The following is a 17678-nucleotide window of genomic DNA, read 5'->3' as shown; positions in this document are numbered from 1 at the left end:
TACAAAAACCGCATCAGTTTATTAACCGTTCAAATATAAATCACCAAACAAATCATTATCAAGTCATCATACAGTACAAATCTTATGGTACAAATTATTAAATTAAGCACATTAAAAAATGGATCCAGCTGTTTGTTTTTTGTTTTTTTATTGTAACCTTTTCATAGTGGAAACTGCAAGTGTGAATACTTACTAGACATTTTAACCTGAGGCATCTTCACAGAGGCATTGTGGTGGATCTTGGTGGTTAATGGCCACACACCTGGGATAAGTGATATTGCTGTACCTGGCATTTCAAATCCATTGGTATCAACCTGAGTATATACATGCCAGCTCGAACTCGACAACTTATTTGTCCATGTGAACGTGAGCAAATTGTAGAAGAGGGAGGAGTACAGAAAAGCAATTCACAGATTTGAACACTTTGCTCACAAACCAAAGTCTGTGCCATTGAAAACAGAAGGATCTGTATAAGCTTCAGTCATTACACATGTGAGCCATTTAGACAGGAGAACTAACCCCATAATTAACAGTTGCACTAGACATAGTTATCAGAGCACTCAGTTGAACCCTCAGGCATTTGGCTTCATTGATCTGCTAGTCGTGTTATTCTGCATGTAGCAACTGGTACCGAAAAATAAAAATAAATTGTGTTACAGGCATACAAAAGGTGCGGACACTACAATACACTTAACACAAACGAGAAAAACCAGGAACTGAATGAAAATTGTTGGAGACACTCCCAAGATTGTCAGTGCAAATCTAGCTAGAGTGCACCTGATTCATCACTTGTCTAACTTGCGTTCCTTTCAGAACACTAAACATGTCATCAGATTCCTCCCCCCCCCCCCGAGGGCTTCAAGTTTTATCAGACATAAGAAAAAAAAAAAAAAAAAAGATTCCCCAATTTTATTCATTTACAGCATAAACTTTAACGGAGCAGCAGGGGATACATAAAAAGAAAGGAAGGGGAAAAAAGAGGCAGGGGTGAAATGCATGGGATCAATATTTAACCAATGGTCTCATCGCAACAAGAGCTCATCTTTACCCTCATGACAAAATAAAAATCAAATCCTTACAGTTACAATGAAATAACCAATAACATAAGAGTAGTCATGATATAATAAAAGGCATTTCAATTCTCTTTGCATTTCTTCTTCTTCTCCTCTTTTAAATACAGTGATGCCCACAGGCATTATTTACAACACCCCACACCCCTCTCCCTTCTGTGAAGAGAGGTGTGATGGGGTCAGTGAGGCCGACTGCTTGACTCGGAGGTCCGCCGCTGCCGTGGAGTGCTGTGGCCGTTCGTGCAGCCGTTGTGACGTTTGCTTGGTCCGCCGTTCAGAATGTCTTGGATGTGCTGTACTATCAAGTTGATGGCCACTGAAAGAGGAAATGGAAAGTTTGTTAAAGACCTTGAGATGCTGTGTGGCAGAGGTGTGTTATTTGTATCACTGGGGCCCGTTCTTCGTACCTCGATAAGTAAGTTAGCTGGATTTGATTGTTGACGATTTCGCGTGATCTCGGATCGTTCGGTTCTCCGAAGCTCATCCGGGACTTGCTGTCATAGCAACAGATCCGTAAGCGTAAACCTGCTCGGGAGCAGGTTTACTTTATGTAAACAAGATTAGATCGCGGCCACTCAGGTATGTCCGCTTCATGTATACGAAAGCAACAGCGATATTTTACCACTGTTTTACCATAAATAAATATTATCAATGTAACTAAAGATATTGCAGTACTTGATTCTTTTATTGATTTCATACAGATACATACAGGTCATTTCCTAAAAAAAAGGGAAATGTACTATTAATCATTCTATTTCATGTATTTGATTATTTCAGATGTAAGTCATATGTTAGAGTAGTAATAGTAAATTACTTCGTGTAATCAAGATGAGAGACGACGGCTATAAAAGCGAAGGTGGATTTGGGAAGTCTGTCGCAGCCATGTCCTCTCCGTATACGTGAGCCACCCATTGCGGAAGGTGCAAGATTGATAAGGAGAGTTCTCAGAATTCAGCGTATATTGCGGGATAGACAGGATCCTTTAGCTCAGCGCGACAGTGTGCTCATAGAGAGATATCGATTTTCCCGTGAGGGTATAATTTACTTAACCAACTTGTTGACGAGGGGGTGCAGGACCACCACCTGTCTTTTGTTGCTCTGCCCTTTTCTTGGTTGCTGTTATAAACAAACAGATTATTCCAGGGTCTCATTCCAAGAGACTAAAAGCAATATAAGTGATAAATATTACCATTCTGTAGAATATTCTTATATTTCACTTTTACTTGTTCCCATGTTCTAGTGGGTCCTGTTGTGGCTCTAATGTGAAAGAGGATATAATGTAATATAATATAATAAATTTACCCTACCGCCTACTGGTGTTGGCCAGAGGGGCCGATGGCGCGATATGGCAGCCTCGCTTCTGTCAGTCTGCCCCAGGGCAGCTGTGGCTACAACCGTAGCTTGCCTCCACCAGTGTGTGAATGTGAGAGTGAATGAATAGCGGCATTGTAAAGCGCTTTGGGTGCCTTGAAAAGCGCTATATAAATCCAATCCATTATTATTGTTATTATTATTAAATTACTTACGAGTTTAATTTGTCAGCAACTTTCTCCCAGCCCTCTCTCCTTGCTTTTGCAGCCTTTGCAGTGTTCCCTTGCGTTTTAACTAAACTCTGAAACTCCTGAAATCCCTCAATCAAGAGTTCTTGCTCTGCTGCTGAAAAATACCGAGCGTGCTCCTTCGACATTTTCGCTGACCAATCAAAGGGTTGCCGATCAATGTTTCTACTATCGATGCGTAGCCCCTGTTAAGCCACCCAGTGATCTCACATTACTTCATCCAGCTGTACTAATCGTCAACAACAGGTGTGTTCGGAGAACCGGAATAGCAAGCTCAAAGTTAGCGCGATGATTTGATCTTGGATGTAGTAAGCGAGGTACGAAGAACGGACCACTGGAGCGCAAACATGTTTGTTTTGCCTCGCACGGGCAAACTCAAGCACAATCCAAAGGACAAGTTAAACACGTTAGTTATTTGTAGGTTAAGATGTCACGATAATCACTGAGGCCTCACCAAGATTATCTGCTCCTCGTGGAATAATGACATCTGCATACTTCTTCGTCTGGTAGAAATAAGAAATGTTCTTATGATTAAATACAGCAGCTCAAAAACATTATAATATGGAACAATTCTTTATTCTAAACAAGTACAAGCACACAGCGCTCTCTAGTGGGCAAATATTTCTTGTTACCAAAAAAATAATTGCCTGTATCAGTGTTAAAACTAGAATGGTGTCAGTCCTGGTTTAGTGTCTCAACAAGACAGGAGCACTCACAGGTAAACAGAACTCCTCGAAGGCCGGCTTCACAAAAGTGATGTACTGACTGAGCACTTGCTCCAGGTCTCTGCCACGTTCACTGATGTCTCTCAGAACTGAAATAGAGACATGTTTTACATTTAGACATGAAAAACAAAAGTACACCAATGTAAAAAAAGAAACAAGAAACAGAAACACAACACACACACACACACTATGTGATGATAACAGACTGTCCAAATGTACTTTTGAAAACCAAAAGCACTTTAACAGTGCACTTAAGTGACAATCGTTACACTAGTGAGTAGCAACCCAAATCACGCTATACACCTCGACGCGACAGCCGTGTGTCGGGATCTGTGTCAACAAACAGCTTCATCTGGAACAGATCTCTGATTTCCTGCGAGTAGAACATGAGGATGCCCTCAAACAGGACCACATCAGCCGGATACACCATAACAAACTCGTCTTTCCTGGAACACACAGAAAGGTGCCTCTTCTCTGTGAGCGACTGCATTTACACGCGTGTCAAAACAAATTTAAGCATATTACACAATCGAAGTTACACATCAAATGCTTTATTTGTTTAACTGCATAAAGCCTCTGTTGTGCTTCTATGATCACATGATGAATTGTGGCCAAATTAAACAGCATGGTAAACAAAGAGGCACTCACCTGGAATGAGTGACAAAGTCATAAACTGGGATCTGGACAGTTTTCCCCTGAAGGATCTGTCTCAGTGTTTGTATGATCAGCTCGCTGTCAAAGGCATCTGAGGTCAAGAAAGGGAAAACCGAAAAATGCTCAGTTACAATTGGTCACACTTAACCTCCATCACTACAGCTCAATGTGCACCCACAGACACGTGGCACCGCTCCCCGCACGTTTGGTAACCCAGGAATCGCTTTCGTATAACATGTGTTGTGTTCAGTCTGAGCCTGGCAGCAGCTGCCTGAGGACGGCTTGCTGATGGTGCAGATTTAAAATCAGCCCAGAAAGGAAGCGAGGGTGAAAAGCCTGACTCCAAAAATGGACTCCAAAGGTTCTATGTATTGCTGCCACTGTTAGGTGTCATTTAACATATTTTATCCTCCAATTGTTTAACCGTAATCCACTTTGGACTGCATGTGCACATGAAAGATGCCATTTAGTTAATACAATAAGCCAGGTAAAATGACCTAGCCACTAAAACCTGTAACATGTAGCAAAGATTTAACGTGCATCATACCTGGATGATCAAAGTTAAACTGGCCCTTGAGTGCCTTGGCTTTCTGCTCAGGAGTCAGCACCTTGTAAAAGCTGTCCTGGCTGAGGATCGCCACCTGCCGCTGATGGTGGTCAATCTTGTTCTGTCCCAGGAGCTCCATGATCTTCTCACACACAGACGACTGTGGAAATGATCAAGAACATGACTGTCAGGAGAGTGCACCAATAGGACTACTGAATACCAGTATCGGCCAAACATCAGCATGCTACATCCCATGTGGGCTAAATATCAACCCACATAGATTAAGATTTTAACCTAGAAATAATCTGGGTGAGTAAACATCCTGCATCACATTTGCAAACTGCTATAGGCAAACTGCCCTGTGGCCAACCTTTTTTGTCCTCACTGACCTCCCAAACTAAAAGAATCTCATGCCCAATGCTGACAGGGCATTCCCCCACTGCCTGAGGCTCTGCTTCCTTTTGTACCCATTACACTGTGCTACAACGAATTTAAACAGCTTCACACCAGAGCTGGAAGCTTGGGTCAACGCCCTCAAATGGGGTAGTTTCTGATAAAATGGACAAACTTTGAATGTACCCTTGAGCCACCCCAGTGACACAGCATCACTTTGAAGCTCTAACTTCCAAGTTTAGCCCTCTTGGAGAAATTCAAAATAAACTTTTTAAATACACTAAAGGGAAGACGTTTTACTTTTAAATATTAAGGGTATGTATATAATTTTATAATTATTTTTTTTAGTATTAATGTTTGTTTGTTTTTAAAGAAAAATCATATTCATTATTTTGTTGCCATTACAGGCAGGGGGAGACCTTCAGCAGTAAGGCTAATGAATATGAAACAAAACTGGTATGTCTTCTAAATATACCAAACGCGGAACATGACATCACTCACACCCCGAGCAGCGTCAAACCGGAAACTGACAGGAAAACACTGACATAATGCCAATAACAGATGATACGGTTTAAAGAGCCAGAAAGAGGGCCCAAAGGAGATGAATGTACGACGGGATCACAACAAAGCCGCGAAAAGTAACATTCACCACCAATTTAGTATTGTTTACCTTGACTAACCTTCGCATTTAGCTAGTCTGTTATGTGAACTTTGATCACTGGTTTAATTCAAGGGGAGTTTTTTTCCCCAGCCGCCCACGGTTTAAAAAAAAAAAAAAAAAAAAAAAAAAAAAAAACCCTAAAATTCATAACAAAGAAATGTGACGACGTGTTTGGAGAAATAGCCACGTCTGTGTTTAAGAGTCAGCGCCACCGTGTGCGCTGGCAAGTTTAGCTCTGCCCACGCGCGTGCTTCTTTGTGCGAGGCTTTTAATGCAACTCGGTCAAATTAAAATAGAATACAATAAGCTAAGCTAATACTTCTTGAATCGACGTGTGTGTGTGTGTGTGTGTGTATATATATATATATATATATATATATATATATATATATATATATATATATATATATATATATATATATATATATATATTTTATTTATTTTTTTGTTAAAAAGGCATCTAAGGTTTCACATATTAAGGAGAGATGAGCGACATCTTTTTCCACAGTGATTTCCACAATGGGTTCAGTATATTATTATCCAGTAAGCCACCATGTAGGTTACCGTTATTTAACGTTAGCAGTTATCCCGGGCCAAAGGGGAAAAAATCTGACGTCAAACAACTATCATTTTAACGCTGCTAAAATATTATTCATTTGACAGATATGTGGCTCACACTGTTTACAAACACAGCCCACCTAGCTTAGAGTTAGGTTAGCACTAGCTATTGTCTTAGATCTCCCGGCACTGCTAGCATGTGATGGAATTTATCGTTAGCTCGGGGGCTAACTAAGCTAACATTATTACCATCCATTGTCATTTTAGTTTATCATTATCATTATTATTTCCGTCACAAAAAAGAAGAATATTGGACCAACTAAAGTCAGCGTTCAGCACCACAGACAGAGCACCAGTGCGCTAAACTATTGTGAACTGTCAATCAAGCCTCACTGCTGCGTCGCTGAAGCCACGCGGTCAGCCGGCGAACTCAGCTGCGAGCATCAGCCGTCAATTAACTCAAAATTCTCAACGTGTCACTACGTGAAACCCGTCAAATTAGCTCACTAGAACGCTAACCTTGCCGCTGGCAGTGCCACCGGAGACACCGATGAGGAAAGGTTGCCGAACAACCTGGGTGTTCTCGCCGCGGTCCCCTAAATGTGTCTCACTGTCTCCAGCCATACTTGTAATGTGCTCCTCCAGCCGCTGAGCTGGAACGTAGTTATGATGTAGCTCCTCCCACAACGCTGCCCTATATTTTAAACAACTGCAATTTTAATTATATATTTTTATTTGCTTGTATTTATTAAGAAAGTTTTACAGCCATGCAATAGTTACTGACGTTTAATTATGTTTAACATATGAGAGTATATTCGTAAAGCCGCTTTAAGTGATCGACAGTGAAACTATCCAATCGTATAGTACGTTCAGACGCCACTGGCCTGTTAGCGCCGATTGGCTTTCGGCTGCAATTTGGCCCGCCCCTTGGTGAATCGTCAGAAAAGTACCGTTGTAATGGCAACTAAACACGATATTCTCAATTGAGTTGAGATTGGACTCTTCGAAAACAAATTAAACGTCTTATAGGTATGTTTTCTCAAAACTTAAATCCAATAATGACATTTTAAAAGTGACAGTAAAGTGAAAGAGTCGTTAGCACATAACTGTTTGGCGGAGTTGCTTGTAATCGAGTTAGACTCCTTTTTAGATTTTCCAGCGTTATCGGTATAGTGACGTTAACCCGCATACTGCATGTTTTACAGTCATCAGTGACACTTGAAGCTACGGGACGAGCTCCAATATGCTCCGGAGACTCGCTAGTCTCCCTCTGCGGCGCCCTGCAGCTGCTCTTCTGGCTGCTGGAGTGAGGTGCATCTCCTCCGGCTCGGTGGAGATCACCCTCCCGCTTAACTTCTGGGCTGGGAAGAGGAGGACAGGCCCTGAGAAATGCAGCAAGGACATTGTTTACGAACCTGCAACCGGTAAAACACACAGCTCGTAAATACTGAAAAAAAAGTACTGACCCTGCCTTATCACCGGACTTTGGCCATTGCTGTGTGAATATGTATGTCTGGTAATCTTTAGTAGGGGAAAATGATTTCAACGTTACTTTCTGAATGATTAAAGTCTTTTTGTCAAATACACCTCTAAACTTGGTAACTAGTTTTTCAATAAAAGTAAACTTTCTACACATGTTGATTGATATACTGTATCCAGTTAGTCACTGCTATAGACCAGCAGTCCTGTATGGACAGTGTTATCTCTGCACAGCTTCATTGGAGCAGAACCAAGACATGAGAGCACATCATTATCAGTTAATGATGCCTGATAGTCAGCCTGCTGCTCCGTGCATTACACATTTTTAGTCCAATTATATTCTGATGCTCTTTGAGGCCCGGTCCCTGTTTTTAATTCAACTCTCTTAACTCCATCTGAGCCAGCACAGAGCCTGCATGCAGCCCCACCCTTTATGCATGGTGCTCTTTATCTAATCACAGTTACCATCACTGAAAATGACATTTCCAGCTCTAAAGTGTAAGCGAGCCACAAAATTCACAGCACAGTTGCCTGTAGCTGCTGTAGGCCGATAATTATTTTTCCTTCACATCAAAGAACGACTGGAATCATAGAGATGACTGTGTCAAATGGAAACTGTGTGCAACCTGTTGTTTTCATGAAAGTCCGCCTACTTGGACGCTTGAGCTATCTTACATTCCATGTTGTAGGCCGTGTCCTGTGCCAGTTGGAGCCTTGTGGTGCTGTGGAGGTGGATCAAGCTGTGAAGGCTGCCAAACTGGCTTTCGGTTATTGGAGCAAAATGTCGGGGATGGAGAGGGCAAGGGTCATGATAGAAGCTGCACATATAATTGAGGTGTTTGTTGTTTATATGTTTTTGTTTTGTTTTTTAGAATGAAGAACAGCTCAACAAAGTTGTTGTTATATCTTGCAAAAGGAAGATCTCATGAGTCATCTAATATATTAGATTGCATATGCCCTGATTTTAATGCACAGAGCAAAAGAGAGGAAATAGCTGAAATGGAGGTGGTCAATAATGGGAAGTCCATCACAGAGGCCCGTCTGGATGTGGACTCTGCCAGACTGTGTATAGAGTACTATGCAGGACTGGCCAGCACTTTAGCAGGTTGGTATAGCTATCGTATATTTTTGCCATATTTATATGGCTTTATAAATGTCACGTCAGCCTTTGTTTTACCTTGTCAATGCTTCTGTTTTCCTTTATCAAGGCCAGCATGTCCAGTTGCCTGGGGGATCCTTTGCATACACTCGCAGAGAGCCGCTGGGAGTCTGTGTTGGCATCGGTGCTTGGAATTATCCCTTTCAGATCGCTGCCTGGAAGTCTGCTCCAGCCCTGGCCTGCGGTATGGGTTTCTTCCACGACCAAAACACCAGTGGCCTTTGTTGGTTTACTACATTTAAGAAAATCTCTTTAAACTCCTGGAAAATGAATCAGTACATTTTCTTAAGAAGTTAGACTGTTTTAAATGCACTTTAGAACAGCACGCAGCAACACTACATATGAGCGGGCGGAGGGAGGTTTGGGGTCCTCACTCACTCCCGTTCTGTTAACCTTCGGGGCTGGGGGGCTGGGAGAAGGTGCTGGCCGTCAGATTGGGGTCTGGGATGCGGGGTCTCTCTCTCTCTACTGCACATAAGGAGGCGGTCTGCTTTGCTCCACCCCAGAGAGAAGGGTTACATTTCCTTGGTCCGGGTATGGTTTGCCCCTCTGGGGGCAGGGGTACCCGGACCTGGGATATAGAGTATGTTTGGGGAGTGTGAATGTGTGTACAGTGTCTATTTGTGTCTGTCTCCACGTCGGATGAGTGCCGAGTATTTGATTGTGTATATGGGGGTGGGAATGCACGTTTGTGTCTGCGTGCGCCTGTTCATCTGTGTCTATATATCAGCTTGGGTCTTAGACTCCACCTCTCTGGGAACATCTCAGGCTCTCCGAGGTATGGAGGCCTATCTCCCCTCACCACACTCCCTACCAGTGGCTGATGCCCTCAGACGATGGTGGTTCTTGGTGTCTGGGGCTAGGCGCTCATGTATGTACCGACTCACTCCTGGTGTCCGATTGGCAGGGCCTGGCGCCTGTGGCCCAGCTGGGCCCCTTCCAGGGGGTGGGGTGCCCTCAGGTCTCTGACATCTGGGCCTGAGGCTCGGTCCTCTCTGGCACAGCTGGCTGCCATCAGAGCCCACGGGCACGTCACTGCAACCCCCTCTGGCCTTTGCTCCGTGACCTCTCGTTTGGGGCTCTCCTCAGCTCTTCCCAGGAGGGTGGCGCGGTTGCCCCTGTGGTGCTCCTCCTTGGGTCCTCGTACTCTGGGGCCTCTGGATGTCTGGGGCCTGGATCTCCTCCATACCTGCTTCATGCCCTGGGGGACGGGGCTGTGGCTCCCCACACTCCCTAGCAGATCGTTACATGGAGAAACCTTTTGAATACAAGTGTGCTGATCCACACAGGTGTGCACACAGGTGTACACACGGGTGTTCACAAACACAAACTACACCTTTCTTGGCTGCTACCTCAAAGCACATTGTGCACTGTCAATCTTGTGTACTGCACAATAGCATGTAATATTTAGTATCTACTGTTATCTACTATTAGCTAGTTTATTGTGATGGTGGTGTATTTATTATGTTGCTCTGTTTTGTTCGTTTTCTCTTCTGTTTTTTTTTTGTTTTGTTTTTTTTATCTCCATACAGGTGATCCAGGTGTTTTGTTTGGTTTTCCTTTTTTTTTTTCTTCCCCCCTTTCTCACCATCTCTTCTCCCCTCTATTTTTCTTTCTTTCTCTCCCTCTCTTTCTTTCATTCTCTCTCCCTGTCCTATCCCCCAGTCATGTCTGTCCCGTCTGTAACAACCAAAAATAAAATAAAATAAATACATAATTATAATAAAGGTCAATCAAATGGACCAATATGGCAAGGCCATGATGATCCACTTGGTAAAGTAAATCCGCTTGGCATCTTTCTTGGCCTTCAGACAACAATTCTCACGGCTAAAGATCCAAATGGGACAGGCAAAAAAAAAAAGAAAAAAGAAGTTAGACTGTGGGGTGAGGAAAGGGCATCTGAAGTTAGGATAACTGCACGTTCTAGCAAATGAACAGCAAGACTATGTTTTGTAAGGTCACTTGACATAAACTGCTGCGCTACTAAAACTAAAATGTGGGCGTTACCATCTTTAAATGTCAGCAATTCATTTGAGCACAAAACAGTTCAGAAAATAATTACAGCATTTCACCTTTAGATAGCATTCCACAGAGACTGATACAACTGAATGTGCAGACTTATTAAAAGAATTCAAACAATCCATGTTTTTCTTTGTCATCTTTTCTCCATATTAGGTAACTCCATGGTGTTTAAACCGTCACCGGTGACACCTGTGACAGCAGTCATGCTGGCAGAGATCTACGCCAAAGCCGGAGTTCCAGAGGGGCTCTTCAATGTGGTCCAGGGGGGCCAGGAAACTGGCAGCCTCCTGTGTCAACACCCTGATGTTGCTAAGGTGTCTTTTACTGGTAGTGTGCCCACAGGACAGAAAGTACGTGGTATTTTAGACTTCTTGTGACTAGGACATTTAATAGTAAACAATTGGGATTTGTAAATGTCGTGGTAACGATGCCGACGTCTTCTTTATATGTCCTAATAACTGGATGTTTTTCCATTTGCTTTTGTGCCACAGATCATGGAGATGGCATCTAAGGGGGTCAAACCAGTGACTTTGGAGCTTGGAGGAAAATCTCCACTGCTCATATTTAAGGACAGTGATCTGGAGAACGCTGTGAGGGGAGCTCTCATGGCCAACTTCCTGTCTCAAGGCCAGGTAGTGTATCTTTTTTTTCATATGCTGTTATATTTTACCATCACTCTATGGTTCAGCTTGTGTCTGGTTCACATTGAAGCCTGTTACTTGATAGTGTTGTATATCTGCATCACAGGTGTGCAGCAATGGTACGAGGGTCTTTGTTCAGAAGGATATTCTGCCTGAGTTTGTGAAGGAGGTGGTAAAGAGGACCCAAGCGATCGAAATAGGAGACCCTCTTTTAGAGAGCACCAGAATGGGGGCACTGGTCAGCCAACCACATCTGGATAAAGTCCTGTCTTTTGTTGATCGAGCAAAAAAAGAGGTAAGACTCGTTCAAGGAGTTCTTTTTATTTTGTCAGGTGTACACCAGTAGGATTATGTGCAGGAACTTCAACTTGGATTGCATTGTTACTAGGGCGCTACAGTGTTGTGTGGGGGTGAATCTTATGTCCCATCTGATCCCAAGCTCAGAGGAGGATACTACATGACACCATGCGTATTAGGTAGACCTTCTATAAAATACTCTATTTTTGCATTTTGTTACGGTGCTGGAAACTATCTCCCCCTACTAAATTTAACTGCAACACCACAAGTTTTCTGAAGTCAGTGGATTGAAATCCTTTAATTTTACCCCTTCATAGGTAACTGCACTGATGACATGACCTGTGTGAAGGAGGAGATCTTTGGTCCAGTCATGTCTGTGCTACCCTTTGAGACAGAAGACGAGGTGCTGCAGAGGGCTAATGACACTTCACTGGGTCTGGCTGCAGGTGTTTTCACCAGGTTGGTTTGTTATATGTGCAAATTCTCTTCTTCTTTTTTTTAAACCACATTTAAAGCTACAAACCAACCAGTAATTGAAGTCACTTAATCTGAGTCCCAGTGTATCACATACACATATAACACATACAATTCCCTAATCCCTCAAACAAAGTCATCTACACTCAGTGGGTCCCTTCTTTCCCATGCTTCAGCTCTCCAGCATGTTTCATGTAGTTGTTTGTTCATGTGGTTGTTTTGGCGAAACCTTGCTGACAAACAACCAAAAGATCGCGCATGTCAGCCTCTTATTTTGCTTTGGTGTCTGAATTTATTTATTTTAAATTTGTCTTGATGCATTATCAATTATCCAGGTAAGTAAATCTCCAAAAGTTGATTCTGTTCATGAACAGAATCAACTTTTGGAGATTTTAAATTTGCTTTTATGCGTGTTCTGCAGGGACGTGAGGCGAGCCCATAGAGTGGTTGAACATCTAAAGGCAGGCTCCTGTTTTATCAACAACTACAACATTACTCCTGTGGAGGTGCCTTTTGGGGGTTTCAAAATGTCAGGTACACTCTCGTTTTCAAGCTGGCCAAGAGCTAAATGTGAACGGCATATCATTACTTTGTTTTGTTTTTTTATTAATCAAACTCATAAGTAATTAACTGAATAACTCAGATCAGTTCTATACCTGGAAAAATGCATCATCTGACAACTACAGTAAGTAAAGTGGGCGTGCATTTGTGACCCTTATGTTCCCCAGGCATAGGGCGGGAGAACGGCCAGGTGACGATCGAGTTTTACTCCCAACTGAAGACTGTGTTTGTGGAGATGGGCGATGTAGACAGCCTCTTCTAGACCACCCAGCCACAGCAAGCCAGAGCTGTGCACTGAGACAGAGACTCTAGATCAGGAAATCTCTCTCAGTCAAGGAAAAACTATCAACTGTTTGTGCTCCAAATAACAACTAACAGTCAAATCATCCACACTTTTTTTCTAATTTACAGGAAAATATAACACATTGTAGGCACTAAAACTGCATTCTGAACCAATTCAATCTAATTCAAGCTCTTAGCTTTGTGATTAAAATCTAAATCTTGACTGATTTTAGCTACTTGAGTGCGAATGAGTTTCATATTGAGTTTCGTGCTTGGTTACCTTTTTTGGCCATTTATGTAAATGAGATGATTCTCAACGTATTTTACGCATTTGCACAACAATGTTTACAATCAAGCTTTATTTTATAAACTATACACATGAAACTATTTTTGTACACTTAAATGAAAACCTGAGTACTTTTATATGAATTATGAATGATATAGCGTGTCGTGTGAAATAAAACTGCAACAGCAATGTCTGGGTAGAGTGAACTATCAAAGGAACCTGTCTAACACATTTGATAATAACATGAATTGTACAATAACGTCATACTAAAATTAACAGGTTGTTCACACGTCTGTTGTCTTGTTGGTTAGATTCTTCTTTTCTTTCTTGCAAGATTTCTGGCAGCTGCAGTCCTCTAAGACAGACAAAAAAGTAAACAGTTGGAAAATTAATAATTATTATTAATTAAGCTCAAATATGTTATTTCTTAGATTTTGTTACAGTCTAGTACCACTGTACCTTTGCCATGGGTCGCCTTGGTTTCTTAAACTGTGCAGACTCTGTTTAGAGGAAAGTCAGCAGTGTAAGTCTTTTGTTCAATTTTATGTTTTGTTTTGTTTTAGGGTGAGGGTTTAAACAGCAGCAGCACATCCAGGGTAGGCGATCAGTTTTCCCAAGAGGAACACATGCGAAAGTGGGACTGTTGTGGAGGGCTGCATCTATTATGTGAACTTAATCCTGCTCAATATAGATTTTATCTGCCTTTCACAACAGCCCAAAGTTCTACAACAGAGTATTTGCGCCACATTAACAAAAAGAATATTATTCACTTTGAGAATAAAGTTGAAATGTGAAGATACAGGCTGTTGTTTCAAGCTAAACAACTCCCACGGCTGCTATACCCGATGCCCAAAAATGCCTTTGTAGTGGAGTTGGTGAAAAAACATTATCAGCTGTCTTACTGTGGCTTATGACACAGCATACGTCCTCTTTAATGCGAGAATGTGTAACCATTGATATCCTTGCATTTCTAACTTGACAGGCATGTCATTTTGCATAAATCCAGACAACTTTTCTGAGTTTGTGTGGTTTTTCCTTTGATCAGATGAGGCTTTCTACACCATCTCTTCAACGTCCTCATACCCATCAGCACACTGTGTTTATGTGCTAAAAGAGAAATAATTTCCTTGCTGTTAAAACCAGTTCTGAAGTATGATTTCAGTCATTCATCAACACAAGGCATTTCGCAGAGTGTAGCAGCTGTGGCAGACTTGAAACAACAGCTTTAATCAGCTTTGTACTCTCAAAATGAATATTTTTTTCTTAATATAGCCCCCAATACTCCTTTGTACAGTTCTCATGTGGCTTCTTGGGAAATATGGATCACCCAGCCCTGATAGACTCACCGTCTTCAGAAGGCAGATCCTCTCCTTCATATATTTTCTTGGGAGGATTCTGTAACCAAGTGTTTAAGAATATTATGATAAACTGCCTGTTGCATTTGTAAACAGGATTGAGACTGTTATAAAGATATCATCCAGTACTTAAACAGTCCCCTTTCTGTAGCCTACCTTCTCAATTTCCTTCTCTGGAAAAGCCCCCTGAGAAACCTGCTTAGTCTCCCCCAAATGATTTCCTTTCTGAAGTTTCTCCACCCGATCCTGTTCTGCTGACACAGCTATTTTCAAGGTGTGAAAGGGCGTCTCCACCTCACCAACCCTGAAGTTCACGGCCACGCCTTCAAACCACAGACTGTCACATTCGCCCTCCTTGAAACCAGGCGGCTGGTAGTCAGCAGGGGTGACTTTGAAAGAAGAGCACAGTATAATATTTTTAGTTTTTAGTAGGAAAATTCTAGTCTAAAAGACACAAGGATATTCATTAAAAGTAAGTATCCTACTCTCATCATAGTAGTAGAGCTTCATGGTCAGGTAGACGTTGCTGGGGAGGACGTCCAGGTTCTGCATAAGCAGAAAGAGCTTCCTGATGAGAAGCACCAAAGCCTTTTTGGTGTCGTCCATGGTCACTTGCATCTTTATACCGTTGTTCCTATGGTTGCACAGAGGTTATATCAGCTTCAGCCAGTCAGCTGGGTAGGGCTCAGTCTGTGTGGCATGCTTAAACTTATTCCTACCTGAGTATGTCCATCTCTGGTCCCTTTGCACTGTATCTGAATTTGAAGTGGTAGGACTCAATTATCCTCTGCAAAGTAAGACAATGATTCATACGTTTTTTTATAATTTCCGATCAGGCCACATGCTGCTGTAATTTGAATATTCAGTAATTTAACAGAACTTACATTGGGTTCATCAGGATCAGCGCAGACCTGGATTGTAACAATCGTAAGTTTTAGACATGTCTATGTAACCGGGAAATTGTCTCTTTCATGTTACATATACACTTACCCCAATGAACACAAGCTGGAGCTGTCCAGAGAATAACATACAAAATAATAAAATTAACAAAAATATTAACGGCACCGCACATTATTACATATTTCAACAGTTGAACAATAGGCTCGACTTACATATTGTTTCTCTAATGCATCGAAACAGCCCATCAACCTGAACAAAACAAATAAGGACACTTGCAAATATTAACCAGGGTAATAAAACTCTCCTTCTATACATTTTCTTAGCATTAAAGCAGGGATTTTATATTTACCATTTCACAATTTTGGCTGCACCAGGAGTGTTGCAGTTTTCACGCAAGATTTTGATGCAAAAATCTGGCAAAACAACAAAAAGAAAACAGCCTTTTATAGTCAGTGAATAAAAGTAGTAAGACAGAGATTTGTTGGCTTCACATTGATGATTTGAATCTCTGGTAACACCACATCCCAAAAATGCTCTTTAGAGGCCACTGGAATACAGTGAACTCATTGTTATGTACGAGTTTGAAATTATTTGAGTTTTGTGGTAGGAACATACGTCAGAGACTATACTAAAGTAAGCTGTGTCATTTAAATTTAGCACACTTTGAGGGATTTAAGAGGCCCAAACAATAATACAAGGGAGGACGGATCCATGCTTTCATATTGTTGAAGCTAAATTCTGAACCTACCACCTGAAATTATCAGACCAGGAAACGTTTTTAATTGAATAGGTGTATTTTACCTTATGAAGCATCCAGTAAGTGTACATTTTTTCACCGAATACTGATTTTATTAAACTCCTAGCTAGTTTCTCTGAATGTTCACCTTCCAGATATCTGGATCTGTAGGCATCCTCTGGAAAAATACCCCTGAGATAGGTGATAGAGGAGACAGCCACGACCATCATCCTTTTCACAAAGAGTAAAGACTCCTGCGCAGATTTAAAGTCGTTCGGGAATAACTCCGTCCACTTTAAATAAAAGAAAAGAAAGGAGAAAACATATTCACAGTCATATCATGGCCACAAGATGTCGCCATTGACTGCCTTAAACATCTTCCAGCACAGATCCGTTAAACAGGAACTTAGAAATACAAACATTGAGTAAATAACACCTAAAATATGGCATTTTTATGTAGTGAATTCAAACCTCGGCAGTTTCCTCCTTATTTTTCTTCATGCACATCTTCCCAGCTGCCATTTTCTCCTTCTTTCCTTTGGCCGGAGGTTAGCTAGGTGGTACTACTAATCAATAAACGAGCTAGCAAGATAAACAAACAATATTAAATTTCGCCAAAGTATTCTTCTTAACAAAGCTCTTATGCGATTTTGGTTGTTGTTTCGGGAAGCTTATTACCACGGTGAGCAGGTAAGAAAGGAGTTATTAAATAATTAGCCGTGACCAGGCAGGTGTGGGGGGGGGGGGGGGGGGGGAGCGCTAGCAATTTCCCGCCCAAAACATGGCGCATGGCCTGTATTTATACAGCGCTTTACTAGTCCCTAAGGACCCCAAAGCGCTCTACATATCCAGTCATCCACCCATTCACACACACATTCACACACTGGTGATGGCTAGCTACACTGTAGCCACAGCCACCCTGGGGCGCACTGACAGTATTGGTATTGGTCCAGTTACTGACTGTATTGGTCCAGTTTTTCTTAACTTCGTAGGAAAGCAACAAGGTCAGGGAAACTGACCTTACTTTAAAATATAGGAATAAAAAAATTGTTAAACCATAAAAAAAGTTTTTAATTTTTCAAATTCTTCACAAATAATAGGTTTACATAGGTCTATTTCTTCGAGTCAAATACATTAAGACCAGACCAGGGGCGGCAGAACTGGCCTGTAAAGGTTCCAGTCCAACCCACTGGAATGTTCTGGAAAATGTGAAGGAGGACATAGATGTATTTTTAACTGTATTGTTAAAGGTTTTACAGCTGTTATTACTGATAAAGACCTCTCCTGTGGTCATTCATACTATGCTAAAGTAATAAGTG

The 17678-nt window shown here is 41.8% G+C and overlaps 3 protein-coding genes across 4 annotated transcripts; 1 reads left to right on the top strand and 2 right to left on the bottom strand.

Annotated features, from left to right (window-relative positions):
• Nucleotides 1-131: 131 nt before the first annotated feature.
• On the bottom strand, nt 132-6842 carry uck2b (uridine-cytidine kinase 2b). The gene is made up of 7 exons (XM_086270896.1): nt 6687-6842; nt 4556-4715; nt 4003-4099; nt 3658-3800; nt 3346-3443; nt 3084-3132; nt 132-1386 (listed from the first exon to the last, which is right to left on the bottom strand). The coding sequence occupies exons 1-7, from the start codon at nt 6789-6791 to the stop codon at nt 1250-1252; spliced, it is 789 nt and encodes a 262-aa protein (XP_086127022.1). The 5' UTR covers nt 6792-6842; the 3' UTR covers nt 132-1249.
• Nucleotides 6843-7060: 218 nt separating this feature from the next.
• On the top strand, nt 7061-14842 carry aldh9a1b (aldehyde dehydrogenase 9 family, member A1b). Its single transcript, XM_086270892.1, has 12 exons — nt 7061-7196; nt 7373-7591; nt 8336-8481; nt 8622-8751; nt 8855-8989; nt 10981-11177; nt 11319-11459; nt 11575-11763; nt 11857-11944; nt 12083-12224; nt 12661-12773; nt 12968-14842. Exons 2-12 carry the CDS (start codon nt 7411-7413, stop codon nt 13060-13062), a joined length of 1557 nt encoding a protein of 518 aa, XP_086127018.1. The 5' UTR covers nt 7061-7196; nt 7373-7410; the 3' UTR covers nt 13063-14842.
• Nucleotides 13424-17118, bottom strand: zte38 (zebrafish testis-expressed 38). 2 transcript variants are annotated; one of them, XM_086270895.1, is made up of 13 exons: nt 17038-17118; nt 16831-16941; nt 16508-16652; nt 15973-16036; nt 15836-15872; nt 15714-15734; nt 15608-15634; nt 15443-15510; nt 15209-15357; nt 14880-15112; nt 14715-14763; nt 13828-13868; nt 13424-13723 (listed from the first exon to the last, which is right to left on the bottom strand). In XM_086270895.1, exons 2-13 carry the CDS (start codon nt 16879-16881, stop codon nt 13676-13678), a joined length of 933 nt encoding a protein of 310 aa, XP_086127021.1. In that variant the 5' UTR covers nt 16882-16941; nt 17038-17118; the 3' UTR covers nt 13424-13675. The 2 variants fall into 2 exon arrangements, with proteins under 2 accessions (XP_086127021.1, XP_086127019.1); XM_086270893.1 differs by having other exon boundaries at nt 16831-17117.
• Nucleotides 17119-17678: the final 560 nt, after the last annotated feature.

The sequence above is a fragment of the Aulonocara sp. 'chitande type north' Nkhata Bay genome, linkage group LG18 (assembly GCF_057382095.1).
Source record: "Aulonocara sp. 'chitande type north' Nkhata Bay isolate Kocher_YH1m ecotype deep benthic linkage group LG18, A_spYH_male_GT1.1, whole genome shotgun sequence".
In the NCBI taxonomy this organism is placed as follows: domain Eukaryota; kingdom Metazoa; phylum Chordata; class Actinopteri; order Cichliformes; family Cichlidae; genus Aulonocara; species Aulonocara sp. 'chitande type north' Nkhata Bay.
Note: the sequence above shows the minus strand (reverse complement) of the source record. Positions and strands in the feature narration are given on the sequence as shown.

Bases quoted from the DNA above. Each gene is read 5' to 3' on its own strand.
- uck2b (XM_086270896.1), bottom strand. From the start codon at position 6,791: ATGGCTGGAGACAGTGAGACACATTTAGGGGACCGCGGCGAGAACACC. The intron at 3,133-3,345 runs GTGAGTGCTCCT...TATTTCTACCAG, and splicing joins TCGAGGAGTTCTGTTTACCT to ACGAAGAAGTATGCAGATGT. The intron at 1,387-3,083 runs GTGAGGCCTCAG...TTCCTCTTTCAG, and splicing joins ACGAGGAGCAGATAATCTTG to TGGCCATCAACTTGATAGTA.
- aldh9a1b (XM_086270892.1), top strand. From the start codon at position 7,411: ATGCTCCGGAGACTCGCTAGTCTCCCTCTGCGGCGCCCTGCAGCTGCT. The intron at 11,460-11,574 runs GTAGTGTATCTT...TCTGCATCACAG, and splicing joins ACTTCCTGTCTCAAGGCCAG to GTGTGCAGCAATGGTACGAG. The intron at 11,764-11,856 runs GTAAGACTCGTT...CATTGTTACTAG, and splicing joins TTGATCGAGCAAAAAAAGAG to GGCGCTACAGTGTTGTGTGG.
- zte38 (XM_086270895.1), bottom strand. From the start codon at position 16,881: ATGGCAGCTGGGAAGATGTGCATGAAGAAAAATAAGGAGGAAACTGCC. The intron at 16,653-16,830 runs GTTTGAATTCAC...TTTTATTTAAAG, and splicing joins ATAAGGAGGAAACTGCCGAG to TGGACGGAGTTATTCCCGAA. The intron at 15,511-15,607 runs GTAAGTTCTGTT...CTTACTTTGCAG, and splicing joins CTGATCCTGATGAACCCAAT to AGGATAATTGAGTCCTACCA.